The 27,867-nt window shown below is 45.6% G+C and overlaps 1 protein-coding gene across 1 annotated transcript; it reads left to right on the forward strand.

Moving 5' to 3' along the window:
- The first annotated feature begins 10,757 nt into the window (after positions 1-10,757).
- LOC116781682 (homeobox protein NOBOX-like) lies at positions 10,758-27,238 on the forward strand. The gene is made up of 8 exons (XM_032677388.1): positions 10,758-10,824; positions 13,414-13,830; positions 14,239-14,345; positions 14,834-14,976; positions 15,770-15,903; positions 23,531-23,816; positions 24,315-24,652; positions 26,716-27,238. Exons 1-8 carry the CDS (start codon positions 10,758-10,760, stop codon positions 26,991-26,993), a joined length of 1,770 nt encoding a protein of 589 aa, XP_032533279.1. The 3' UTR covers positions 26,994-27,238.
- The last annotated feature ends 629 nt before the right edge of the window (positions 27,239-27,867 follow it).

Raw genomic sequence — 27,867 nt, forward strand, 5'->3', positions numbered from 1 at the left:
AGCCTGCTCCCCCCCGGGTGACAACATGGTAAAGCAGAGCTGTGACCTCTCCCTGTCTGCTGTCTGTGTCCCCGGTGTCCCCCACCATGGGGACAGGGTCCTTCTGCCACCCCCCCCACCAGACCCCACTTGGCTCATCCAAGCCCAGACAGGAGGGGTTCCCTGGCTCCAAGTGCTTGTGGCCCCTCTGCCACCTCCACTGGGGACACTGAGGGTGCCACCACTGCCATGTCCCTGTCCACAGAGGCTGGGTGGCCTCATGAAGGGGACACAGCATTGCCACTGTGAGGGGGGGGACATGGTCAGGCCACACAGAGGCACCGGGACCCTCGGGCACACATGCCTGTCCCCACTGTCTCGGCGTGGGCAGGATGTGACCCAATTAGAGGTGATAGCAGGTGCTTGGGGCCAGCGGCTGCGTCCAGAGTGGTCATGGTGGGGTCAGAGGATGGGAGCCCTGGGGACATGGGGGTGGGGGCGAGTATCCCCCCGATGTGTGGGAGTGTTGCCCAGGGGTGGGTGAGTGGGGAGGTGTGTCCCCAGGTGTGTGTGTGTGCTCCCAGGTATGGGTATGTCCCCAGGTGTGTGTGTCCATGTCCCCCAGGTGTGTGCGTGTCCCCTAGGTGTATGTGTGTCTCCAAGGGTGTATGTGTGTCCCCAGGTGCGTGTGTGTTCCCAGGTGTGTGTGTGTCCCCCAAACCCTGGCAGGTCCGGGTGCTGTTCCCCGGCACTGATCCCAGCTGCAGGTGTAGAGGAGGTGGTGGGGCCGGGCTGTCGGCCGCAGCTCCGAGCAGAAGGGCCACAGCCCCAGCCCGGGTGTCCCGGGACCCTCCAGGACCGTCCCGGGACCCTCCAGGACCCTCCCGGACCCCCGGGGCTCTGGCCCACCGCTGTGCCGGGAGCCGCCGGCAGGAGGCGCAGAGGGCGGTGAGACTACAGCTCCCATGATGCTTCACGCGGCAGTGGGACTGTAGCTCCCATGAGGCACCGCGTGGCGCGGGCGGGGCGCGACCAATGGGGAGTCGTGAGGTGAAGCGGGGCCAATCAGGAAGCGGGGGGGCGGGGGGGGGGGGCCCCCCCCCCATGACCCATTTAAAAGCGGCGGCGGGAGCAGGGGACTCGTAGTATCTGAGAGAGTGGGGAGAAGGGAAGGTATTTGTTTCTTTGCTTTATTTTTTCTTTCAACAGCATAACCAGCACCCCAATAAAGGAATAGCTACATACTTAAAACCTAAATTCTCTCTCATGCAAAGTTTCAGATTTCTTCAATTTGCTTTTATCTTTGAACACCAAACATTTGCAATCCGTATAAAAGCAAGCCAACCAACTGGTCATCCATGCTGGGACTGAGGCGTCAGCTGGAACACAGTTACACACCACCACAGGGTGGGCCCTTAAGTGAAATGTGTGATACGTGTAATAGCTCAAGTATAGAGTGACTTCTGGAAAGAATTATTTCATTATTTTAAATTCACATTCTATGCTTACTGTGATTTACTGTTAAACTTTTGCAAGAGAGAAGGTATTTCAAAACCATGATATTAAATTTATCTTTCTCATTTTGATATTACAGACATTCTCAACTAGAGAGCCAAGGATTGTTTTTGTAATCTGATGTCCTCAGTCAGACAATTCTGGTTTTAAGTCAATCATTTTACATTTTTAAGTAGTACTCAGATGCTGCATTAACGCGAACTATTTTGGTCACATTTTCCAAACACTTTCCAAAATTTTATGTGAGAAAACTGAAGGACAGCCCAAACATAGTAACTGTGTAAACATCAGCTTCTATTGGGATGCCCAGAAGTATACACTCACAATAATGGCACAGTAGAACTGAAACATGAAGAAATATCACAAAATTAAACCTTTTTTCTCATACAAAGAGCCACCAAATTCCTCTAAAACTGCTTATTACAGGATGTGTAAAAGGGGGATAAGAGTGATTTTTAAGGAAGCAAGGAGGGATAGTGCTCTACACGACAAACACACAACACCATGATGGCAAATGGTAGGCACAAATACACATAGCAAGCACTTTCAGATGTAGCTACTCACCTTTCACAGCACTTGCTTCTTTCAGGTTGTGAAACAGAAAGTCTGTGCTGGCATAGGCACTCATCTCTACTCCACTGATGTCCCCGTTCAGGAGGTGCCTGGCTTTCAACCTGGATTTGTCACAGTTTCCCAGGGACCCACCCACTATGTCAATGGCGATGTAGTTGAGGTCATTCGGGAAGCCAGCTGAGGTCTCACGGCACAGGGGACTGCTACCCTGCTCCTCCTCCAGGCCTCCGCTTTTCCTCAGGGACACATTCTCCACTGAGGCCGAGTTGTGTCGTTTGGGGTTGTCTGTGAAGGAAGGGGACACTGGAGTCACAGTGGTGGTGGAGAAGAAAGTTTCTGAGCTGTGCCTCTTCCACCCCTGAGGATCTGCCCGGATGACTTTGGCCCCCTGGTTTGGGTCTGGGGGAGAGCTTGAGAGAATGAAAGCCTTCACCCCAGAGAGGATGAGCCTCTTCACCCCAGCTGTGGGGCTGGTGACCCGGGCACTTTCTGGCTTCTGAACGATGCGTTGGGGTGGGGTGGTGGCCATGCCATAGGTCATTTCACATGCAGAGTGGAAAGATTTATATAGCCACCGCCCACAGGGGCCAGCGATGGAATTCGGTAGTTGCAGCTTCCATGTCTGTCAGTTGAAGTGGTGACCTTGATCTGCTGGGGGTGAAGGAGGGAAGCCCCCACACTCAAAGAAGTTATGAGTTATTATATCCATGGTTAGTGTCATGGGCCATGTCACGAGCCTCCAACATCTCCCTGGACCTGCGCAGAGTTCCTGTGTGGGGCCCGGTAAAAAGAGTTTTTCTCACCTTTCAAGATTGGCGAGGGGGTGGGGGGGGAAGGGGGGGGATGAGCTTTGATGGGCCATCAGAGGTATAAAGCAAAAGTCCTGTAGAAGCCTGCAAAAGTCCCTTGGCAATCCTAGAATGCATAAATCATTAACCGTTTCAGTCTCTGACACATGTGAAATCACGTTTTCTTATGAATCTGTTTGGGTTTTTTTCAGAAATCAAAGAAGAAATTAATGACTGATGCTAGTCTCTGAGGGGAAAAAACCAAAGGAAAAGGAAACACTGCCATTTTAAACTCTGCAAAACAAGAAGAGTCAAAAAGAGAGTCAAGAATAATAATATTTGCAACAGAAGCACTTTTTTATTTCTTTTTTTCTTGGTTGTGTTTTTTTTTCCTTGTTGCCATAATTATTTTCCTGCTGAGGAAAGAAGCAGGGAAATTTCAGTCAATAAAAGCTTCTGGTCTGTGGTGGGTTTTTTTGTTTGTTTTTTGTAAGTCTCCCGACTTTAATCCTGAATTCTAATCTTGAGGAGCCCACAGACAGGATAGAGAGATTATACAGGCACCAGAGTCCCATGTGTGGAAATTCCAGATCATGCAAGAGTCAGAAGGTGTGGCTGCTGTCCTGGAATACATGGCAAGAAAGCACAGGAGGATGTATGCAAAACAGGGGGAGGAACTCCACCAACTACCTCATTTTAGGGAATCCAGACAGAGAAAGAAGTGTCTTTGGAAGTCCACCATTAGTTTTGTGTTTTCTAGCCTTGAATTACTTTTAAAAAGTATTTCCACTGTAAAACTGTAACAATAAACAGCTGCAGAACTGTGACTGTAAATGCTGGCAGTGTAAGCAGATCCCTCTCAGTTATTAATTGGTTTAGCATCCCATTTGAATTGATCCATTTGATCTTGGTTTGATTGTCTCGGCTCCTGGTTTACCTGGGACTATCAGCCTGGGAAACAAAATATGTCTCTGAAATCAGCTGTCAGGGGCAAGAGCAGAGGACTCCAGTGGTGAGACTGTTTACTCTGGTACATAAACAGCGCTGCAGTCCCAGGGAACCATGGTTCCCAAAGGAGCTGTAACTGCCTGGATCTGTGGGATGTATGAGTGGTTAAAAGGTGACTCTCCCCATGTCCATGTATGAGAAACAAAACTACGGTTTTTATATAAATAGACGTATCATGAAGTTGTAAGATATCCAAGTTACAAGAGCTGAACTTGGGTATCAGGGTCTCTTTTGATGGGATAAGGGAAATGAGAAAATTCTTAAAAAATTCAATCTTTTAGGGTCATTTTGTACACAAGGTTCCTTTTCTCTTTGGGCTAAGAACAAAGGAAGATCCATCACCTTTGACAGGGGATGGCTTGCAGCCAACTGGGAAAAAGGGAAAGCCCCAGGACAGGCTTGTGGCACCCGTCCCCTCCAGGATGGGTGTTCCCCAGGGCAGGTGTGGGGGATGTGTGACCCTGTCCCCGAGGCATGTGGCACATGTCACCCTGCATGAGGTGGCTCTGTAGGGCCACCCAACCCACAGCACCACAGAGCACCAGGGGCCACACTGCCCCCTCACCACAGTGCCCTCCCCGACCAGGGCAAGGCTGGGAGCAAACGGGGCTGCTTCCCCACCCCGGGCACCATGAGCCTGTTGCTGCAGGGGCATCTTTGTACCCCATAAAGGCTTTACACGTCCTTGAAGGAAGCATCTTGTATAAACTGAAATTAATTGGGGCCTCACTATTGGCTCTGTGCAGGCCCTGCTCAGCAATAACTAAAACATCCCTGTGTTACCAGCACTGATCCAGCACAAATCCAAAGCACAGCCCCTACCAGCCACTGGGAAGAAATGTAACTAGCCCAGCCCAGCCTAGTCCAATGCAAATCCTGAGTCCTTCTCAAGCCTGAGGAACAAGGCCTTTGACTGGGGAGGAGATGGGACCTGTGGCCCTGTGACATTCACATAGTGACACAGGTTTTCCCTGTATCCCGCTGGCAGCCCCGGGTATCCTGCTGAGCCTCAGCAGACAGGTGGGCAGGGCCAAGTCCTCGGACCATGTGGAAAATGTTTTACAGACTTTTTAGTTTTGCATTTATTTATGCCTGATTTTCCCCTCGTATAACTTTGCACCTTTTTGTACTAAAGTGCCCATAAGGTGCAGGTCGGAAGAAGTGATTCCAGCCTGCTGTAATGCTGAAAATAGACTTATTTAGCTAAACATGCTTTGAAGTACTGGCAGAGCAGCAACCTGCAAAGTTCAACTGCAAGCAGTTTACATGCTTTCTGAGGCTATTTGGTCTACTGTTCAATACATCAACAACTCAGAGTGCAACTACTGTTCTTCTGCCCCTAAACTACACCTCAAGAACAGAAGCTATTGTTTTAAGGAGCATGGAATTGCTTATCTCCTACTGCCAAAACTGAATACGGACGAATCTTCCTCCCAGACAAAAGGCGCCAGGACAGAAAGCTCTTCCCGCCCACAGAGTTCCCCGGCACCTGAGAACCAGTGGGTAAGCAATTTCTTTCCTGGGGAAAAGGGCTTTTGTTCGCTTGTGGGAGTCCTGAGGGGGCATAGAAAGGAGCCACTTGTGCTGTCAAAAAGCCCTTACCCAGAAAAAACACCTAGCCACACAATCCCCACCATGCCCAGCCCTGTTCCCAGCCCTGGGGAGGAATAAAGAGGGGAGGAAGAGGAGCACATCCAAAATCAAGCAGGTCAATGTCCTGCTCCTCCTGTGTCACCAGAAGGGCCAGGAAAAGCACTGTGGGCAGGCTGACACCGAGGGTGGAAGGTGACAACAGGGCTGACGTGGGCACATCAATCACTTCTGTGTCTGGCTGCCAGTGCTGGGGGCTCAGCTGGACCCTTTGCTATGGAATATGGGGACTTGGATCTGCTGGGAACTTAAAGGCACCAGCAGCTCACCATCACCAACACTATCTTTCAGCAGAAAAATAGACTGAAGACAACCTGGATGCATCCTAGATCCAAGCATTGGCACCTCATTGATGACATCTTGGTGCAACAGAGAGATGTCCGCGATGTCCATCACATCCACGTGATGCCTAGTGCAGAATGCCAAACAGACCATCGACTTGTACGCTGTAAACTTAACTTCAACCTTAAGTTCAAACCTAAAAGGGGCAGCATTGCAAGGAGGAGACTCCAAGTTAACGATCTTCAATCAGCTAAAGTGAGAGACAACTTTCAGGCAAACCTTCAAACTAGGCTCGAGGACCATTCCATAGATCCCTCTCCTGAATCACTTTGGCAGCATATTAAAAACAGCATCCTGCAGTCCTCTGAGGAATCCTTAGGGTTCTCCTTCAAGAAGAACAAGGACTGGTTTGATGAAAACAATCAAGAGATCCAGGAATTGTTGAGGAAGAAGAGAACTGCTCACCAAGTACACCTTGCACTGCCGTCTCGTCACGTAAGAAAAGCAGACTTTCATCTCACATGCAGCAGGCTCCAACAGCAACTTCGTGACATCCAGAATAAGTGGTGGATCAGTCTAGCAGGAAAAATTCAATTATGTGCAGATACGGGTGATCACAGAGGATTCTATGAGGCCCTGAAAACAGCATATGGACCTACATACCAGGTCCAAAGTCCTCTACTCAGTGCAGATGGTCAAACGCTTCTGACAGATAAAACCTCCATTCTGAATCGATGGTCTGAACACTTTCAGACTCTTTTCAGTACCAATCGTGTAGCTCAAGACTCAGCAATTCAACCCATTACACAACAGCCAGCGAAGGATGAACTGGATATTGCCCCTACTAGGGGAGAAACTCTAGCGAAAGATGAAGTGGATATTGCCCCTAGTAGGGGAGAAACTCTTAAGGCCATACAGCAGGTGAAAACTGGCAAGGCAGCTGGGGTTGATGGAATTCCACCTGAAGTCTGGAAACATGGGGGCCAAGCACTCCATGCTAAATTCCACGAGTTTGTGGTGTGCTGTTGGGAACTAGGCCAACTACCATCAGACCTTCGTGACGCAGTCATCATCACCTTATATAAGAAGAAGGGAGATAAATCAGACTGCTCTAACTACTGAGGTATTACTCTGCTCTCCACTGCTGGCAAGATCCTGGCAAGAATACTCTTGAACAAATACCCACTATAGCAGAAGGAATTCTACCTGAAAGCCAATGTGGTTTCAGAGCCAACAGGAGCACCACAGACATGGTATTTGTTCTCAGACAACTGCAAGAGAAGTGTAGGGAACAGAACAAAGGGCTCTACGTAACCTTTGTTGACCTCACCAAGGCTTTCGATACTGTGAGCAGAAAAGGTCTGTGGCAGATTTTGGAACGTTTAGATTGTCCCCCCAAGTTCCTTAAAATGATCATCTCACTCCATGAGATGGCCAAGTCGGATATGGCAATGCAGTTTCTGAGCCCTTCCTAATAACTAATGGTGTGAAACAAGGCTGCGTTCTCACACCAACCCTATTCACAATCTTTTTCAGCATGATGCTCCAAAGGGCCACGGCAGACCTCGATGATCAGGACGGTATCTCAATATCGTACTGATGGAAGCCTTTTCAACCTAAGGCGACTGAAGGCCCACACTAAGACCTTAAATCATCTTGTCCGGGAGCTGCTTTATGCTGACGCCGCCGCCCTTGTCGCTCACACAGAAGCAGCTCTGCAGCGTCTAACATCCTGCTTTGCTGAGGCTGCTGAGCTTTTTGGGCTGGAAGTCAGCTTGAAGAAGACAGAAGTTCTCTGTCAGCCTGCACCTCAGGAAGTCTTCCATCATCCCTATATCACCATTGGCCAATCAGAACTCAAATCAGTCCAGCAGTTTAATTACCCAGGCAGCCTCATCTCCTCGGATGGTAAGATTGACGGAGAGATAGACAACAGGTTAGCAAAGGCATATAGTGCTTTTAGAAAACTCCATAAAAGAGTTTGGTGAAATAAACACTTGAAGAAAAGTACAAAGATCAGTGTTTACAGAGCCATTGTGCTGTCTACTCTCTTATATGGGTCCAAATCACAGGTCATCTACCGCCATCACCTGCGACTCCTGGAACGCTTCCATCAACGCTGCCTCCGTACAATCCTAAACATCCACTGGTCAGATTATGTGACTAACACGTCTGTTCCAGAACAGGCAGCAGTTACGAGCATTGAGGCCATGTTACTGAGAACACAGCTGCGCTGGGCAGGACGTCTCAAGGATGAAGGACCACCGCCTCCCTAAGATCTTGCTTTATGGTGAACTTGCCATCGGCTGCTGCATGAGAGGATCCCCGAAGAGAAGATACAAGGACTCCCTGAAACAACATCTCAGCCTTGGCCACACTGATCTTCATCACTGGTCTACTCTGGCCTCCAATCGGGAGGTCTGGAGACACACCATCTATAACGCTGCTGCTTCCTTTGAGAATGCATGCAAGATCACCATCGAAGAGAAAAGACAATGCAGAAAGAATCGTGTCTTGTTGATACCATCCAAGGAGTCTTTCTGCTGTGCCTTTTGCAACCGGACGTGTCTATCTCGTATTGGCCTCTTTAGCCAGCAGCGTGCTTGTAGCAAATGTGGGTAGAGCCCTTCCCAAATCTTCATTCGCAAAGCCCAGCCACGAATGAGTATGTTTAGGAACATTTAAAGGTCAGCTTATGCTTCTAAGCGCTCATGCCCTGGTTTAATTTGATTTCTTGCATTTCAGATAGGCCTCAACTTCTCACTATTTATTTCAATTTTTAACTCCAGCACCATCCTGCCACCGAAATCCATATCTGCACTGAAATGCTTTCTGAAGTTGATTAACATCTCTTTGATTTGTACAAACTTAATCAAATACCCCTTCCAACTGCACATTCAGGTTACAGGAATCAAGTTTAACAGAGTATCTGCTGTGTCCTATCACAGTCTTCTTTATGAGTCAGGATTTCTCCCTACATTAACTAATGAGGATAACCTGATTTCCCAAAAAATTAGTGTTAAACAGAAGCATAGGGTTTGTCAAACAGGTCCCAATACTTATCTAGGAAGATCCACAAAGAAGGCAGGGCATAGGGACACTGTGTGAGAGGTGCCAGTGTATCTTCCCCAGGAACCTGTGGGGACTGATACATAGTGTATCCAGACAAAAGAAATTCAGTATTTCTATACCGAAAAAAAAAAACCTCAGAGGGCAGTTACACTAATTTATTCTTGTGACAAGAACAGCAATGGAGCACAAGTATAAACTACATCTAAACAGCTTTGTTGAGAGTCTGAGAAAGTAACTGTTTACATCTGAAAGTTAATGTTATGACTCCTGTCATTTTTCATATAAAGAAGTATAAAATATATATACCTATAGATATATGTGGCTCTAAAGAGAGAAAAAAAAAAGCTCACAGCCCTGGGAACCTAAGTTGGTCCCTCCTCAAGGAAAATAAAAGAAAGCATTCTCCACAGTTCTTACTCCCTTCAAAAGAAAAAGCTGATATTAGGACCAGAGTTCAGTAAATAAACACAACCTTGCTCAGAAATAGGAACCTCTGAAGCAGTTAGTGATTTTTATAATTTGCACTTTTATCTAATATTGAAGAGGTCCCATCCCTTCTGAGTTATGTTTTGTCAGCTGAATGCTGTTAGCAAACTAAATGCCATTTTAGCCACAACGACATTGCAGCCAGCATGTCTTGCAGCTGGTGGCTGAACCAAGTGCACAGTTAGACCAATTATACTGTCTGCAAAATGCTGGCACATGTTTCAGCTTACACTCATTTAACATGGTGAAACTGCTTTCAGGTGAAAGCATCTGTAGAAGCAGGACCTTCCAAGCTCTAGTGAACCTTGAAACAAAGACAGAAGGTATTAGGGAAACACACAGTAGGAGAACGGTGCCGTGAGAGCAATAAGATGGTAAGCCAGTAACCATGAGGAGGATGAAGGATATTCAATTTTGGTGCATCAGAATGCAGTGAAGCAAGGCTCATTCTTCATGCCAGCACTGTCTTTGCAGACAGTGCAACCCCCGTTGATGGAGAACCAGAAGCACTGCTAAATAACTACAGCCAGAGCACATTAAAAAAGTAATATCTTCCTGCCAGCCCACTGGAAAAGACTACAGAATCACAGAGTCCTTAGGGTTGGAAGGGACCTCTGGAGAGCATCCAGTCCAACCCCCTGCCAATGCAGGGTCACCTGGAGCAGGTGACAGGGTAGCAGGTCAGGTGGGTTTGGAATGTCTCCAGAGAGGGAGATCCACGACCTCCCTGGGCAGCCTGTTCCAGTTCTTTATGCTGAAGTGGAGCTTTTTGTGCTTTAGTTTATGGCTGTTGCTGCCCATCCTGTTGCTGGGCACAACTGAAGGGAGTCTGGCACCATCCTCTTGGCACCTGCCTTGGAAATATTTATATGCATTAATGAGATCCTGTCTCAGCATTCTCTTCTCCAGACAAAATAGACCCAGCTCCCACAGCTGGGTCTCAGAGAGATGCTCCAACCCCCTCATCACCTTTGTGGCCTCCGCTGGACCCCCTCCAGCAGCTCCTTGTCTTTCTTGCACTGAGGAGCCCAGACTGGACACACCACTCTAGATAACGAGGTTCACCTCGTTCACGCGAGCTTTGCAACATCTAGGCTTCCGCGGTGTGCTGTGGGCGGTATTTCCACCAGCTCTTCGCGGGAAGCAGTCTCCCAGGTATCCTGAGCCGAGCTTGAAGCATTCCCGTACCGTCCGTGGGGGAACAGCATCCCCACCGAGGCCGAGCGGGGACGCGGGGACGCTGCCCCGTTCCCTGCGGGTGCGGGTGTCGGGCAGCCTCCCCCGCTGTCCCAGGGTCTCCTTGACGAGCCGGCGGGGCCGAGGCAGGACTGACCTCGGGCGGGGCATTAACCGGACCGGGCTGGGCGAGGCCGGGAGCACAGCCGGGAGCACAGCCGAGCCGGGATGGACGGGACGGGCGCGGACGGTGAAAACAAGGAGCGGGCGGCCGGAAAGCTGACTAAGGGTGATGGTAAGGGTTGTTATGAGGGTTAATTTAAGGGTTATTATAAGGGTTCTTACAAGGGTATGGGTAAGGGTGGTGCCGGCTCGCCTTAATGACCGGAGGGAGGCACTCGGCGATGAGCCTAACGAGTGGCGCCAGGGGAAGGGTAATGGCTCCTCCGGGATGTTATCTGGGCGCTCCGACCAACATTGCCCCCGCCTCCCTCATCCCCGCGGCGTCCTGACCCCGCACAGACACACCCTGGTGTCTGAGGCTCCGTGGCGGAGTTTGGGGACGAAGGGCTGCGGGGCCCTCGTGTGCCTTGGCTTGTAAAAGCACCTGAGCGAGGGTTGGGGGCAGGTGCCTTTCCCCTCCTGTCGCGCTGAGGGGCTCCCGCTGCCTCCGGTTTTCTCTGCTGTACCTTCCCCCCACTGTCCGGGTTTCCTCCTCCTTGTTTAGATGTACCTCTGACATCTGTCCGTGTGCGTGCCTTCAGGTGGCTTTGTAACAAATGCCCCAAAAAACCCTCAGAAGTCTTGCTGTCACAGTGCAAGTGGTTGGCTTGCTCTGAGAAATGTCTAAGGAGGTGGTTGTGAGAAGGAAAAGAGAGCTTGGCTTCCTGCTCGTGCGCCTTCAGCAGCTCAGGCATTCCAGACTGAACATGTCTGATGTTTCCAGTCAGTTAAAATCTCTTCTGCTTAAGGTTATGTTTATCTAAAAGTGAGACAAAGTGATGTTCAGTCTGGTCTCTTGCCATATGGGAGAAAGGAGTAGTTTGGTAAGTCCCTCTTTATTACCATGAAGGCCTATCTTTCTCTCCAAACTATTTTTATTACAGCTCTTCCTTGTCAATCCCAAGTTGTTGTGAGGCCTTTGCTATGTATTTTAGAAATAAGAGCAATTTACTTTCTCTTGGAAGAGTATTTCTGTAGGTAATATAAAACAGGTAGAAGGTACCTACACAAACCTTGGAAATTTATTTTGTGGTGTAAACACATACTGGTGTTAGCATAGAAACAAGTGAAACCCCTACTCAAATCAAAGCACTAAGCTGAAAATGCCATTGCCTATTTGAGGTGTTGGGTGAATGACAGAAAATACTGGTTTTTTCACATGATGAGTGAGATGAGCTAAGAGGCAACAAGGAGGGTGATGGAAAAAGGAATTATACAGAACTGTTTCTTGACCCTCCCCATCAGAATATTTCATGTCAATAGCAGTGGAAACTGTTGTTGCTTAACAAGATCAAATTATTATAGTTGCATAGCTTCCTGCTTCTGTTTCTTTCCCCTGCAGCTAATTCAGTTCTCTTAATCCTGTAAAAAGCAAACTGGAAGGTCTTGGAACAGCCTGGCATCCCCTCATACTTCCATGAAGATTCTCCCATCTCACGGATGTTATGGGGCTCCTTCTTGACTAACAGTTGTTTCAGGAAGAAACATTGAGGCAGAAAGCAAATCCCTTATTTTGATATTGCACTAATATATATCAAAAGTAAACCAGAGTGAAATGTTAGAAAGAGAATTATTCTAGATCCTTTTCCTCCCCCAAATTAAACTACCAAGTTTCTCTGGAAGCATATACAACTGAAATGCTGCCAACAGTCTGCTCAAACTTTCCCCTCTCCAGACAGAGGTAGATACATGGGTTTGGGTTTGTTATTCTACTTTCTATTCTTAAGCATTTATTTGTTTGTTTGTTTGTTTGATTGTTTTGTTTAGCTAGCAGGAATCACACAGACTCAGACATTCTAAGACAACCAGCAGGTTTTTGGGCCGTTGTTTTTTGGAAAAGTATATGCCAACTGGGAAAGTATAACACTTCTTTATTGTTATGTTGCTTATTTTAATTATTTCTCTTGCTGTGTTCTCTCTGACCTGTCTTCTACTATTTAGTCTTCCTTACTATAATGCAGTTTGTGCTTTTTGTTAAACTTGATCACACTTCTGCACCTGTTTTTGTCCTCATCCAGCTATTTAATTTGCTGGTTTGTAAGTCTGTTATTTGTAAGTGTGGCTGAAGCTGCAGAAAAATAATTCAAGGCAGTTATCAGTGGCTTATACAATTAATGGTTTTTGCTTGGTCAGCTTTGGTATGACAGAAATACATAAAAAATTGTCTGCCATTTGTAAGATAATCCCTGTTGACACAATAGACCAGAATTTCACTTGTGTCTTTCTTTTGCTCGTAAATCATTAATTTTTATTCTGTCCATTATTCCAGAGACCTTTGCTATCCCCAGTGCTGTTTTCCCACTACTGTATTTGTAATATGCAACCTTCCCTTTATTCTCTGTGCCTGGAATTACCTCTCCCTGTAGTTTACAGTTGGTAATGTTTTTGCAGACATCTTCACTCTCAATATGAACCATTTCTCATCACAGAGGTTTGACTATCTCCCTATTGACCATTTCAGTTTCTTTGCTCTTGCTTCCCTGGCAGGCTCTGTCCTGGTGACAGTTTTTATTTTGAGCTCTCCAATTCTTGTCACTGTTGGGTTTTGTTGTGTGGTGTTTTCCTTCTTCCGTAACTGAAACTCCTGATCCAGGCACAGTGCATGTGAGGTGGGGTATGGGTTGGTTTTGGGGTGGGTTTTTTTCCCATTTTTTCCTTACAGAGTGCCAGGATGAGGAGGACAACGTGTTGCAGTGTAAGGAGCACTTTGTGGTGGATCATGAGCGCCCAGGTCAGTCAGGGTCCCCTGAACACTGTGAGAGTCATTACTTTGATGGGACTGAAAAGGAGACGAAGGAGAAAAAAAGTACCAACAGAAGTGGAATGTCCACCAAGAAAGCACCAAGTGGAATCCCTGGAGCTCCCTGCAGGCAGGACGAGGGTAGCCCAGCTGCTTGCCAGTCATCCAAGTGTGCTGAAGCCCAGCAATCCTACGAGGTGTCTTCAGTCTTGGAATCCAGAAGTAGCCACGATGCAACCAAGGAGGAGGGAAAAGAGGAAAAGGAGAAAAAAGCCTTACTTGAGAATCCAGACATCCTATCATCGGTCAGGAAGAAGTCCCGCACCTTCTATAATGCAGGTAGATACTGGGGCACCCACTGGCAGACAGGGACACTTGTAGTGCCAGTGGTACTGGTGTTCCTTTCCCCATGCCGAAGGCCCATGGAGGTGCTGAGCTGCCCTAACTGGTGCTGCACTGCATTCCACACCATCAGATGTGTGAGGATCTTCAAATAGAGAAGATCTTCAAATAAAGTGTCTTATGTTTGAAGCATCGCTAGCAGTGCCCTTTGTTTCTACTGCAAAAGAAGAGTTCTGTTTATTTTTGTGGTTTACTTTAAAAAAAAATCTTTTATGTTTTTCATGTGTTTCTAAATATAGTAAACATGTTCTGGTTTTTTTCTGCTTCCCTCTTCTGTTTTTTTTTTTTCTTGTTTATCACATACTCCCCATCTCTCACTCTCTTTGAACAATGCATGTTTTCTAGAGCAGCTAGAAGAGTTGGAGAAGGTGTTCCATGAAGACCACTATCCCGACACTGAGAAGAAGATGGAGCTTGCAGCTGCGTTTGGTGTGATGCCAAAGCGAATCATGGTAACGCCTGTGTGAGGGACAGTGGGTTCTGTGCAGAAAAGGGATGGACAGGGACTGGGACAGGGAGGAGGTGATGACTACACCTGCCACTGGTGACAAGGAAGAGAGCTCACAGGGATGGACACTGCTCAACCCCACCCAAAATGGCCATGGTTTCTGAGGTTGCATATCTTCCCATTTCCTAAGATGAATCATATAATGGCTAGATAAACGAGGCTAAGGAGATCAGAGTTAATCTCTTTTGTCTTGAAAATCATGGACAGCAAAGGAAATTGATGTTTGGGGGTGTCTTTCTGCTATTATTTTTCTGTTTGCAATGAATTGTGCAGGTTCTTGGGAAGAAAGGTTTCTTGAGGTTCCTTTCTGTCAAAGAAAGGTTTTTGGGCTCACCTGGTGATGTGTGGAAGCAGTCGCTGCTGATTCGTTACCAGTGTCCCCATGTGTAGATGTTTTCCTTCCTGAATTCATCCTTTCTTTCCATTCATCAGATCTGGTTTCAGAATCGCAGGGCAAAGTGGCGGAAATCGGAGAAGCTGAATGCGAAAGGCAACAGAAAACATCCAACATCGTCACCTCTGTCACATGATTGTGGGTGGGGGACCTACTCTGTTTTCTCGTCTTTCCACAACAGGTACCTAATGAATTAAATGTTTTCCTTTGCCATTCCCCCTTTACATTTAAACTATGGAGAGCTGACAATCGAGTTGGACCTCGGTAGCTCGTCAGATTTCTTGGCAAATTGTAGTAGACCCTCTTAAAAGAGGGTTTGAAATAAATCTGTTGAGATTGCTGTGGCTAAAGTCATGTGGAGAACAAGGGATGAGATAGAAAGGTCTGTGGATCACCCCTTCATTTTATGTTTTTGTGAATGGTCAGGAGCCCATTGCATTTCCCACCATTGCTTTCCATTTCCATGGATTTTCACTTGGTAATGGAAGTGCTGCTTGCTTAGATCACTCTTACAAAGTCATGGACTTCTTTGAACAAATATAAGGTAGCACCTTTCATAGGTGAGGAGGGGACATTTACTGGGGGGGAAGGGAGTATGTGAGAGGATAGATAGTCTTTCAAGGGGTAGTGAGTGAATGTGTGAGGGAAGAAATTAGTTTCCACAGGGATATATTTGTGGCAATCTGGAGTGAGAAAACAGAATGCAAAGAGGAAAAATTAAGTTAAAGATTGGAGACCACTTGACTTATTTCATTGCATTGTCCCTGCTGCCTGTCCTACACTGGGGACTTGAGGCTGCTTCCCCAAATACTGTCAAGACAGCATTCCTTGCACACCTAAATCAGCCACTGCTTTCTTCTTCCACCAGCTAGTGATGTAGGATCTGCCCATTGTAGGGTAGAAGAGTATGTATTTGGTCATAATGCCTTGCCTTGTCTTCTGGTTCATCCTCACACCCTTTTTGCTGCCTCCAGGGCACCTCCTCTGCCTGTGCCTCCGTTGCCTGATGTTGCTCGTGACCAATCTGCTGTGCTGAGAGGAAACGCTGCAGCTGGGAACTGCTCCAGCCTGCTCAGAGCACAGCTTGCACCACTCTCCTCTGCCTCAGGTGAGACCCCGATCAGCATGAGTGTTTTCCATAACTACAGCATTGGCTGGTGGAGCTAGGATGTTCCCAAACACTTTAGGGAAGGTCATGTGAGTGCCCCACGCCATCAGTGCAAAATGTGACACCAGGTCACTGGACAGGCTGAGAAAGTTGGGATTGATCAGCCTGGAGAAGAGAAGGTTGTGTGGAGACCTCACAGCACCTTCCAGTATCTGAAGGGGCTACAGAGAAGCTGGAGAGGGACTTTTCCTCAGTGACAGGACGAGGGAGAATGGCTTCAAACTGAAAGAGGGAATATTTAGGTTAGATATGCAGAAGAAATTCTTCCCCTTGAGGGTGGGGAGGCCCTGGCACAGATTGCCCAGAGAAGCTGTGGCTGCCTCATCCCTGGAAGTGTTCAAGGACAGGCTGGATGGGGGTTGGAGTAACCTGGGATAGTGGACGGTGTCCCTACCCATGGCAGGGGGTTGGAACTGGATGGTCTTTAAGGTCCCTTCCAACCCAAACTTTTCTATGATTGGAGGTATAGCAGCTCTCTGTTAATTGAGTCTGTACCAGCTATGTACCAGCACGGTGGTGCTTCTGTGCTGATGCTGGAGCCAAATTTGCAGTCCTTGTTCATGTCCTAGCCCAAGCCAGCAAGGAATTCTGAATATGACTTCATAAGGATAAGTGATAGGGGCATTCTTCCATAATAGCTGTTTGACACTGGTCCTGCTACTCTAAATGATGATGAAAGTATTACTCTGGTTATGATGTTCTTCATGGCAGATATACACATCCCATACTCTGGTTTAGATGGAAACATTCTAGCTACAACCAGAGTCAGGTGAGGTGTGTGAGGAAGGTGCACTGTACAAACTGTTGGTGTTGTAGAGGCTCCCTCATGTACTCCATACCTTTAAATGTCCAAGAGGGTTCCTCAGCTTCCCCAGGCAGTGCAATTTTCCATTTTGTGCAAGACCTCGAGGGAGGGAGACTAGTTGAGTTCCAGAGCTGACACTGAATTTACTCTCAGTTGCAGTGGAGCTGGAGGTCAGTGGGGTGTGCTGTTCGACCAGGGTTCTACCTGTGCTGTGCTTAAAGATTGATGGCAGCTAAAGACTGCTCAATTGTTTATTCGTGTGTGGAGTACCAGAGCATTCCCTGGAGTCAGGAATGCTCCCTAAAGCGTTTCCTATGTATGTTTACATTTCCAAGTTGGCACAATTTGAAAAGATTTCCAAAGTGATGAGGACTTTATCACTTCCTTGGGAGGGATATCCCAAGCAATATATGTGCTGACATATGATACTACCGTGTGCATTTTTCTGCTTCCCAGTGTAATTCATTCATTGGAATTTCTGCTCCCTCATTTTATTCTAAATGTGCCAGTATTTAGTTATCAGTATTAAGGCCAGTTCTTGCAACTCATTTTCTAATAGTGCTGATACCTTAAAAGTACTTTGGCACTGTAGAAAGCACCTGTAAGATTGTATCAGTAAGCTTAGAATGCTAGTAAATACTTATGTGTGCTAAAAGTACGTAATTGAGATACCTAATTTAGTATTTCTGTCATTTAAATTTGCCTGTCATCCTCTCAAGGCAAGGACTACTTTAGTCAATCCTATGACCTATTTAATCAATAGGACTGTAATTCAGTTAGTTCTGGTTTTTCCACTCCTTACAGCAGGGCAAATATGGTCAAAGTGTTTGAATAATTCACTGCTTCCCAGAGTGCTGAAGCAGTGTCGTCTGTTGAGCCCTGTATTTAGATAGAATTAGATAAAGACTAAGGCTTTGCAAAATAATTCATTTAAAGGAAACAAACCAATTATCAGATTTCTATGCTGTAGGAACCTCTGCTGGTTCCTAAAATACATCTGCAGATGTGCTATTTAGTCAAGAGAGAATATAATAGAATCATAGAATGGTTTGGGTTGGAAGGGACCTTAAAGATCATCCTGTTCCAACCCCCTGCCATGGGCAGGGACACCTTCAACTACACCAGGTTGCTCAGAGCCCCATCCAATCTGGCCTTGGACACTTCCAGGGATGAGGCAGCCACAGTTTCTCTGGGCAACCTGTGCCAGGGCCTCCCCACCCTCACAGCAAGGAATTTCTTCCTGATATCTACTCTAATCTTTTAGTTTGAATCCATTTTCTGTGTTAGAGAAATAGAAGTTTCATTCAGGGATGTGATCTTGTCCTCTGTTTTCAATGAGCCATTTCTTTCTGGGGAATCTGCACGCTGGGATGCAATTCTCCATGTGGAAAAGACAAGCAATCCTCCTGATAGGAGAGAAAGGTCCCATCTGAATTCTTGGTGCAGTGTGTAAGGAAGAAAAAGGGCAAATGAATGTCCCTGAGGGTGAAATGGGTATGTGGAAAATGAGTGATAAAGAGAGCTGGGTTTTTACTGCTGGAATCCTTTCATCTTGCTGCTGACTGCCTCCTATTGCATTTGCTGTGTGTGCATCCAGCTTTTAGGAAACACAGGCTTCCTCTGCTTGTCTGAAACCCCTGTGTCTTCAGTGATAGGGATGTGTGAAAACGAGAGTCTACTTCGTTCCACTAGATCTGTGTGAGGGAACAAGCTTCCCCTTGTTCTCTTTAAATCAGATTGGGCAAGAAGTAATGAAATCTATTTGTGTCAGCTAAGGCTGGTAAATACTTTCCAGATACAGATCTGTTTGAGGGGATTAAAAAAGTACCTTTTCTAAGTCACTGTTCAGAAAAGAGGCTTGCTTTGGTAGTGCACACGAACTGTGAGGTTTGGTGAGTGGTTTTGGACCGGTTGCCTGAGGGAAGGGAGGAATAAGGTCTGTGTAATGAGCCACATGCTGCTCTCTTTATTTATGAAACCCACCCGGCCCTCCAAATTTGTTCAACTCTAATCAGATGGAAGTTAGAAGTCCTAAAAATTACATTCCTACAAGTCATGGGAGAACTGGTGCCTGGGCAGAGTAGAGACCTAAGTTGGTGCACTCTTTGAGGAAGAAGACTGATATTTGGTGTAGAGAGTCCTCATAGAAGAGAGATCTGCAGGGCACAATGGCATGGAAAGCTGCAGTTGCAGTTTTGCCGTAACTAGATGCAGGGTAACACAGCTATGGGGAATAAAACAATAAAATTTGCTTTTTGTTTGTTTGCTTGTTATCTAGCATTGCATAGGCAGACTTTTCTCTTTAAGAAAGCAAAAACTGAAACAGGGAAAATGAAAGACAATGTGACCTGAATTCATTCATAAAAAAAAAACTTGCCAAGAAATAGAGCCATCCAGGGTCCACCTGTTAGCTTTATTAGAATATCTCAGAACATGAAGGAGGGAAAACTTGAATAGGATAAAATCCAAACTAGCTGAAGCAAAATAAAAGAGGAAACAAATTAGAAAAAAAAGTTATCAGTTTACAAGGCAAAACCAATTGCTTAGTAATGTTAGATTTCAGCAAAATAATTTGTGACCTGTGCATTCTGGTGCAGTTTTGCCCATAGATTTTGGCCTACTGGAGTGGCTGTTCAGGTGCTTTCCTTGGTACCAGTGTATTTAACCACTTTCAGCAGGACAAGAAAATTATGAGGACAGTATAATCTGTTACCTGAGACCTTTGGAGAGTGTTCTGTGCTGCCTTTTCCACTGTTTTTCTTTGCTCTGACCAGTACTTCTGACTGTTGATTTGTGGGTTCTTTTTTTTCTAATGTCCCACTGTTTTTTCCAGTTTGCCAAACAAGCTGATTAAAAATGTCAGCGCGTTGTATTTGAGATGTATCTTACCTTGATGGCAGTTATGGCTTCTGCTTTGGGTATTGGGCACACTGCTTGCTATGAGAGCCTTTTGCGCCTCAAAACTTCCATTTTGAGCTTACTTTGGTCTTAGAATTGTTTTTTACTACTTTTGCAGGACAGCATGCTTCAGATTAATAGATTTTTTTTGACACTGGCAGTTCTTTAAAGTTGTTCTTGTTTTCCTGAGATTCCTTACTGATATAAATATATCTGTGATTCATTGACTTAAAGCATTGGCTTATGATTTTTTTTGAGTTAACCCTTTAGAAAGAAAAGTTCCTCTGGTTTGTGGGAGGAGATTTTTCTGCCCCACTGGTGATTTTGCAGGAAATCCTTTGTTTCATGTGACTGTATTGTGAGGACACCTGTCAGGAGCCAAATCTGTGCAGATAACTGTCAGAGGTGGAATGGCTGTGGAAGTCTTGAGAGCAACTGGATGAAACTGGATATGATCTGTCAGAGAAGAGTGAATAAATGACCAGCTCTAATGATTTTGTGGGAAATATCCCTCTCTTTAAATTTAGAAAGACGGCATAAACTTAGGGAACAAAGAAACAAGGAAGAATTTATTCAACACATTGGGTCTTTCTCGCACCGAGTTTCCAGGGAAAAAGACACCTTCGGTTTAAATTCCATACATTTTATAGTTTCGCAAAATCCCACCCTTTTCAGATAAGTTTTAATGTATTCATCTTTACCTAAAAAGGTTTCTTTTCTCTGAAAAGGGGCTTTCCCTTTTTCCCAGTTGGCTGCAAGCCATCCCCTGTCAAAGGTGATGGATCTTCCTTTGTTCTTAGCCCAAAGAGAAAAGGAACCTTGTGTACAAAATGGCCCTAAAAGATTGAATTTTTAAGAATTTTCTCATTTCCCTTATCCTGCCGAAAGAGACCCTGATACCCAAGTTCAGCTCTTGTAACTTGGATATCTTACAACTTCATGATACGTCTATTTATAAAAAAACCCATATTTTTATTTCTCAGAATTTCACTCACAGGATTCCGGCTTTTGAACAAATTACTTTAAAGCTGATGATGTGTAGCTGATATGGCAAGCAGGAATCATATCTTTTGAACAAGTGGTAGGTTCTGGCCTACTGAAAATCCAGAAGAGGATCAGACTGACAGGCTTCTCAAAGCAATGCAGTTAGAAACTGAATTGGTTCATTGACCATCACTCCAATTAAATGAAGAGGCCATTGCTCCTAAGTTTGATTAATATTTTTTTTCTACTTTCAAGATGTCATTTGCACGAAAGGCTGTAATTACTCAGCATTAAAAGAAACTGTTCGTGACATCAGTGTGTGACACAGGCTTGTGAAACCAGGCCCTGCTGTAAGTTCATGGATACATCTCTAGGACAAGCCTCAGTCTCCTTCACGACTCGTGAAAGACAGACATCCCAGTCATGCCGACAGAAAAACACACATCCGTTTCTGTTACTTTAAGACTCTGTCCCACTCTTTGGAAGCTGTTTGCACTAAAGAATGGATCTCTGAACTCTGCCAGGATGTTGAGGAAGCAGCTATAGTAGGGGTAAGGCAGGTGTGTGGGTAGAGACTTAGAATAGACATTCTTGAGTTAAGGCAAATGTCTTAACCAGGGCTGGTTCAGAGATCTGAAGCCGCAAATTATTAAATTGCTCTCCAAAAATTCCCAAGGCTGTCTCATGGACTGAAAATCCAGAAATAATGGAAGTAATAAACAAAAATCCTGCTGTTACATTCCCATGTTCACTGGAAAGCCTTCTGAGGTTATTTATCTCTATATCAGTGTCAGGAAAAGCAACAGAATAGTAAAATGTAGGCATTATCTCAAGCCAGTGATCAGAATTCTCCATCAAACAGTTCTGGAATCTTCTGTAAATATGTCAGATTTAGCAGATATTGCTTCTCTGGGAATTATTTATTCCCACTGCATTTGTGACTTTATTCAGAAGGCACAATTTCAGCATCTGTCTTTGAAAGGACTGAGAAGCAGAGGAGTCTTGAGAAAAGGCTAAACCAGCTCTTTGGAGGCCATGGGTGTCCCTTCACAATCTCTTTGCCTGGGGGTCCTATTGCCATGACCCACAAAGATTATCTACACGTAAGTATTGCAAATATTTCAAAAACAACTTAATTTTTAGTAGATGTGAAAGTGGGATTAGGAGTGACTTCCTGGGCTCCTTGTATTCATCCTGAGGAAGACTAGTGCCATCTGCAGAACAGCTCACCCTAATGTCATTACTGAACTGAAGCTTTACCTGGATGTAGACTGGTTTTCAGGTAGGTATGTTTCATAATGTTTGTGTGAACATTCTAGGACACGATGGTTAGGAGAACCTGTGCAAATGAAGGTTTAAAAAAAAAAATCGGGAGAGATCTTCAGTTTCATTTCTGGCTAAGCCATTTTGATTTTGAGGACACTAAATATTGGCTTCCTTGTGCGTTGTTGTGTGGGAGTAGATCTGTGCTATGTCAAACACCGGGAGTGGGACAGGTATATCACAGGTGCTGCCTGACATGGATAAATAGTATGTTCAAACAGAAAAAATAAACCGCTGAGAATTTCATGGGCATGTGAATGCTTGAGAGATGCCATCCTAGCTCTTGCTCCAGTTTTCTAAATGAGCCCAAAATCGAGGTTATTGAAACTTGAAAAGTTTTCATTGAAACATCATGATTCCCTCTCTCCATGGTTGCAGAGAGCTGGAAAAAACTGCATGTGGGAAGATGCAATAAGAGAGACAGAAATGCACAGTGTGATGGGGAATCTGAAAAACAGTGCTATGAGGTGTTGAAGTGGAATCTCCTCATGAGCTCTCTGGGCTTGCATTCCAAAATTCTCCGAAGGTTGCTAATGCTTGCTGTGGCATCTGTAGGTTTTATGCTTGAGGCCTTTCATTTGTACCTGGTCAAGTGCATTTGATGTTACCCTGTATGCCTGCAAGGGTGAAGTACAACTGTAAACTCTCCATAAAGCTTTCGTATGAGTGGGAGTAGACCAGCTTTACCTGAACAGTTGGCTGGTTTAGCCCAGCTAGACTTGAAAAATCATTTAAACTTGTGAAGAGAGAAATCATTTGCTAATTGCCATAATGAAAGAAAATCTTGTCCTCTTGCCCCATGTGCAAGCTCCTTGAACTTCTGCGTATAGTTGTTACTCTGGATCACCAGCATATGTGATTCTGACCTTTAATGTCCTCTATTGTCCTGTTTCCACAGAGGCTTTTCTGTAAGAAACTCTTCCTCTCTCATTTTCCAGCAGTGACTGAGGAGAGAGGTCACCAAACAAGATTCTAGGAACCAAAAGGTGTTGTTTTCTTTTTCTGTGTCCCAGCTTCTTTTTCCAGAAGATCTTCAGCTGACATCTCTGCTCTTTTAATTTTTGTTTCTGGCACGACTCATCTGAGTGAAAATATGGTCAAAACAATGACTGAGGATGTGGATATGCACGTGCACGTTTTTGTTTCTTTCAAGCCACAGTTAAATTTTTCAAAAGGGTAATCTTTTGAGTTGAGTGCAGCACACTCCTCCCAGAGGACAGTAGTGATGGAAGATGACTGGGGGATAATTCCTGGCTTTTTTCCAGGAAGTACTTTGCTTCACTTGGCTGCCTTCTTGAGAGCTGAATAAATATAATATGCAGAGGCTGAAATCATGAAGGTAATTTTATTTAGCCAATAAACACCATCCTGTGCTCCAGAGAGCTTGCTTGTACTTCCTTGTGCTTCTCTACAGCAGTGCCGGTACTTACTCACTTTTATTCCCACCAGTTAATGTCTGGCTTCTTGCTTTTCTGTTCTGCTCCTCCTTCCCTCTGCTTGCTCCTGTTCATTCCTGCTATGACAGCCTGGTGTGACAGTCTCTCTTTTCATTCACAGCCTCCTCGGTGGCAGGAACGGTGGCATCTTGTGAAGAAGTTCAGGCGAAGATGTCGCTACAGCTCGGTTTCAACTCCAGCAGAGTGGACAGCTTCAACTCCAGCAGAGTGGAGTGCTTCCCGAGCCTTCCCGGCCCTCCTCCCGTCCGCAGGGCCACCAACCTGTCCTTCAACCCCCACAGCCCTGCTGTTTCCATGGCGCTGGACACTCCCAACAGTGAATGCTGGTTGTCCAGTCAGGAAAATGGCTCCAGGGAGGCCTTCACTTACAACATCCAGAATCAAGGGTAGGAACAGATGAGAAGGGAAATGAAAAAAGCAAAGCCTTGTGAGGAGAAGCCTTGTGAGGGTGAATGTGGGACATGGGACAAGGAATTAGGTGGGAGCATAAGTGAAAAGTGAGGTGCAGGAGTGACAGTATCTTTTAAATGAAGCATGAAAAGCTGCATGATGTGCATAGTGGGACAGGGCACCTGCTGTGAGACGTGATACCTCTGCTCAGAATGCTTCCAGAATTGCATACCTGTCAAGCAAAAGAGAGGATGTTTCAAACTGTGAGGTGTGCTTTGGAAAGTGGGAAGATAATCCCCACTAATGCCCATTGGTGAAGAATCCTGCTGTGAAACCACTTGGCTCAAGTGGTTTCTGTTGCCCTTGTCCTGGCATCTGGGAGGAGGGGTTGGAGTCAGATCAGGGTTGGCAATAACACAGTTGTTTACTGTATGGGTTGCTGTAGCTGTTGACCCTACTTTAATCTCTGGATTGCCTCTCCTTGCTCTCTGCAGCTTTAGTCCACCACCCTCCTGCCGTTACCCTGAGCAGCTGGAGACTGCAGGGAACCTGGAGACCATGTACCGCCAGTACAGCAGCCAGGGGGGAATTTACCAGCTGTCCCAATATTCCCAGCAGCACCAGCTCTCCCAGTTCTGCCAACTGCCAGATCACCTGGCCACCAATTTACTCTCCAGTGACCACCTCCCTCCTCCAACACCCACTGAGTCCCATTCAGCTTTCCTGGCCTTACCTGGTAACACTGGAGCAGTAACCTATGGAGCCACACAAGACTATGGACAAAACCACATGGGGGGACAGCTTGTGCCGCAGCAGTCAAGTGGAATCTCAGGTAAATTTCTGAAATATTTTGCAATCCTGCATCTCTGGAGTAACTAAACCATACCCTGAAACACTCAGGATGATCAGTGGTTTTACTGGTGGCTGTGACAGAAAGCTGAAACGTGCACATGCATGCACAGATATATAGATATATATATGTGTGTGTGTATATATATATATATATATATGGGCCCATCTTTTTTTCTAATTTTCTTGTATGCTTGGGGTTTTTTTTAAAGTGCTGAGTGACCCATTCATTTGAATCAAAAGTTACTACACAGGTTGCACATGTCAGAAAGAGCATTAAATGTGAATGTGTCAGGTAGTGCAGTAGTTTTTCTCTGGACTGAAGAACTAACTTTTGCAGGAGTGTACTGTTGTGCAAGTGAACATGCCTTTGGTATATGTGGGTGGGAATCAAGGGTGCAAAATGGAAAAGGTGCCACAGCAAGTGGAATAGTTGGAGGTAGAAAGAAAAACAGGCTTCTCACTCTGTTGGGCTTCTGCAGAAACCAGTTTGAAGTTTCATATCTTGGGGTAGTGCAAAAGAAGAGAGAGACAGAAGCCAGTAGAGTATGCATATAGAGTCTTTCTTTTTCTTCCTCTGGTTTGAATTTGCAACAGATTAAGGCACTTCTGCATAATTTTCTGAAAAGTAACTAGGTGAAACTGGCACTGTTGGTCTCCTTGTTTTGTGTCCAGGCTTTGTATTTTGAAGTTATTCAAGCCCAAGTATAATCAAATGATAAACCATTGCAGTTAGTTTATTTGGACTGTCAGGTTTGTTGAATTAAGCTCACAGTCCAAAAACTACGTCTTGTCTTATCACATAAGAGAATAGTTTGAGACCACAGATGCTGCTGCTGGTTTTGTACCAGTCTTGTGGACCTTGTTAGGGAGGGAAGTCTGACTCACAGAGTCTGACTCACAGCAGGCTGAAAACTGGCTCTTGTTCCCATTATTCCTGCTGACATTGTCCAGGCCAGGTTGGCAGCACCTGTGCTATCTACCACACTTGGCCTGTCTCCCCTCTCTGGTTTCAAGGCATAATTATTCTTTTCAGTGGTTTTTCAGTCTGAAGTGCCAGAAATAATGAGAGGGCTGTGCCCCAGTGCACCAAATTAACATTTTTATAGCGTGATGCCAAAGTGTGTGTTGCATTCTTTGGGGCACACTGTGTGAGCATAAGGGGTGTGTAAAGGTGCAGGCTGATAAAGTTGAAAGATTGTTGAAGGAACAGAGGCAGAGTTGATATTCTCTTACTCTGTCCAGAGCACAATCAGCAGTGCGTGGCTGTTCTGTTCGAGGAAGGGATCCCACAACTGTTATGACCAAGTTCACAGAATCATGGAATGGTTTGGGTAGGAAGGGACTTTAAGGATCATCCAGTTCCAATCCCCTGCCATGGGAAGGAACACCTTCCACTATCCCAGGTTGTTCAGAGCCCCATCCAACCTGGCCTTGGACACTTCCAAGGATGGGGCAGCCACAGCTTCTCTGGGCAACCTGCCTCACTACTCTCACAGGGAAGAATTTCTTCCTAAAAAGGTTCCAGGTTCCCAAAGTGCAGTGGGCAGGGAACCAGTCTGTCAGTGCAGACACACCTGTGAGTCTTACTTCACCGAGTAAGCAAGTGAACAGCTTAGTTGGATTATAGCTATTACTTAACAGTACATTCCTGCTTCCAGCTTCCATAAATGAAAGTGAAGATTAAACATTCAAGTTATGCTTGACAGAGTTGGAACCTCTTGGAAAATAGGAGTGGAAGCAAAAAATTGGGGAGTGGGTGTCTCTAATATCGTTACATACTCTCAGGATCAGTGCTGAGTGACATCATGATTTCTTTTTACATTATAACAATGCTATGAATTTCCAAGATTTTTCCTCCTGAGAACTACCTTTTGGATAAAAACACTGCAGTGTAAACAGCAAAGTGATCCTTTATCTATATGTGGTGTCTGCTCTACTGCAGTGACCACCAGAGCATGGCTGCAATGCTGTTTGCACTGAGCATAGACATGCTGCTGTTATTTTCATTATTCTGTCTTTCCTTTGTTGCTTTTCCCTCAGCAGACATCACTGCCTATCAGGCTGACCCTTGGAGTGATTTCTACATGCAGGAAGCTCAATTCTCAAATCAGCTGCACTCCCAAATGCCATTTTTTAGCACGGCAGAAGGACAGAACTTCACAGAGCCATCTCTTCTTCAAGTGCCCAATGGAACAGCACTGGGATCCATGTCACAGGCTGGAAAGCAAAAGGGAGTCACACCAGATCAGAGTTCAAACCAGAGCCACCAAACAGAGCCAGAGTTGGCATGGCCATGGCTCGCTGAAAGAGAGATGATGTAGAGTGTTGTAACAAGAAAGGAGACACCACCGTTGGTAACTGAAAGGCCAGCTGATTCTTTTTTTGGGGGGAAAAGGAAAGAATTCCAAGACAGCAGCAGCTCCTATGAATGCAGGATCAAAACTGTGGCATGAATGGGAATGGAACTTCCTTTTTTCTGGTCTGCCATCCGAGGCTGGTCCCGTTATCCTGTACCTGGTTCTTAGATTCATCTGTTCATAGAAAGGGGGACTTAGAAGTCAGTAAAATAGATGCCAAAGTTCTGTCTTCTCTCAGACAACATCTGCTGCACAGGACTGACAATTTCTAAGATTTCCAGAGGTATAAACACCTCTCTTCAAGGCAGAACTTCCTCAGCACGAGAGGGGAAAAGGGAAGAGAAGAGAGAGCTTTCTGTCTGGATTTCCATTTCCAGGCTTTTTCTTTTTTGGAAACAAGATTATCCTACTTTCGAATGGTTGAAAGGTGTCATATGCCTTAAATATTCTTTGGATGTGTATTGGGGTATATGTGTGTCTAATTTTGAAATATGAGACATTTGAAAAATCCAAAGTATTTTGTGTCATGTTGTTACAACCCGCCCCAGAAAAATGGGATTGGGGCTGTATTAGGGAGGGGTTCGAACATACTGAAATCTTGAAACCATGACTGTTGCAAGCTCAACAAAACTGATATTTATTACCAAGAGGTGGCCAACAAAATGAACAAACCCAAAAGGGAGGAAGGAGGAGAAAAATAAGCCCCCAGCACGACCTCCCCAGCTGTTGCCCATAAAGTTATCTTACCGACCTAGCATACCTATAATTACCCATAGCAGAAGCTGCATCCTTGGAGAGTCAGTAAGTTCACAAACTGGCAGGCATCCCCGCCAAAGGC

Source organism: Chiroxiphia lanceolata, unplaced genomic scaffold, assembly GCF_009829145.1.
Source record: "Chiroxiphia lanceolata isolate bChiLan1 unplaced genomic scaffold, bChiLan1.pri scaffold_53_arrow_ctg1, whole genome shotgun sequence".
Lineage (NCBI taxonomy): Eukaryota > Metazoa > Chordata > Aves > Passeriformes > Pipridae > Chiroxiphia > Chiroxiphia lanceolata.

Excerpts from the sequence above, each read along its gene's own strand:
- LOC116781682 (XM_032677388.1), top strand. The coding sequence starts at position 10,758 with ATGGACGGGACGGGCGCGGACGGTGAAAACAAGGAGCGGGCGGCCGGA. Across the intron at positions 14,977-15,769 it reads TTCTCGTCTTTCCACAACAG|GGCACCTCCTCTGCCTGTGC; the intron begins GTACCTAATGAA and ends TGCTGCCTCCAG. Across the intron at positions 15,904-23,530 it reads ACCACTCTCCTCTGCCTCAG|CCTCCTCGGTGGCAGGAACG; the intron begins GTGAGACCCCGA and ends TTTCATTCACAG.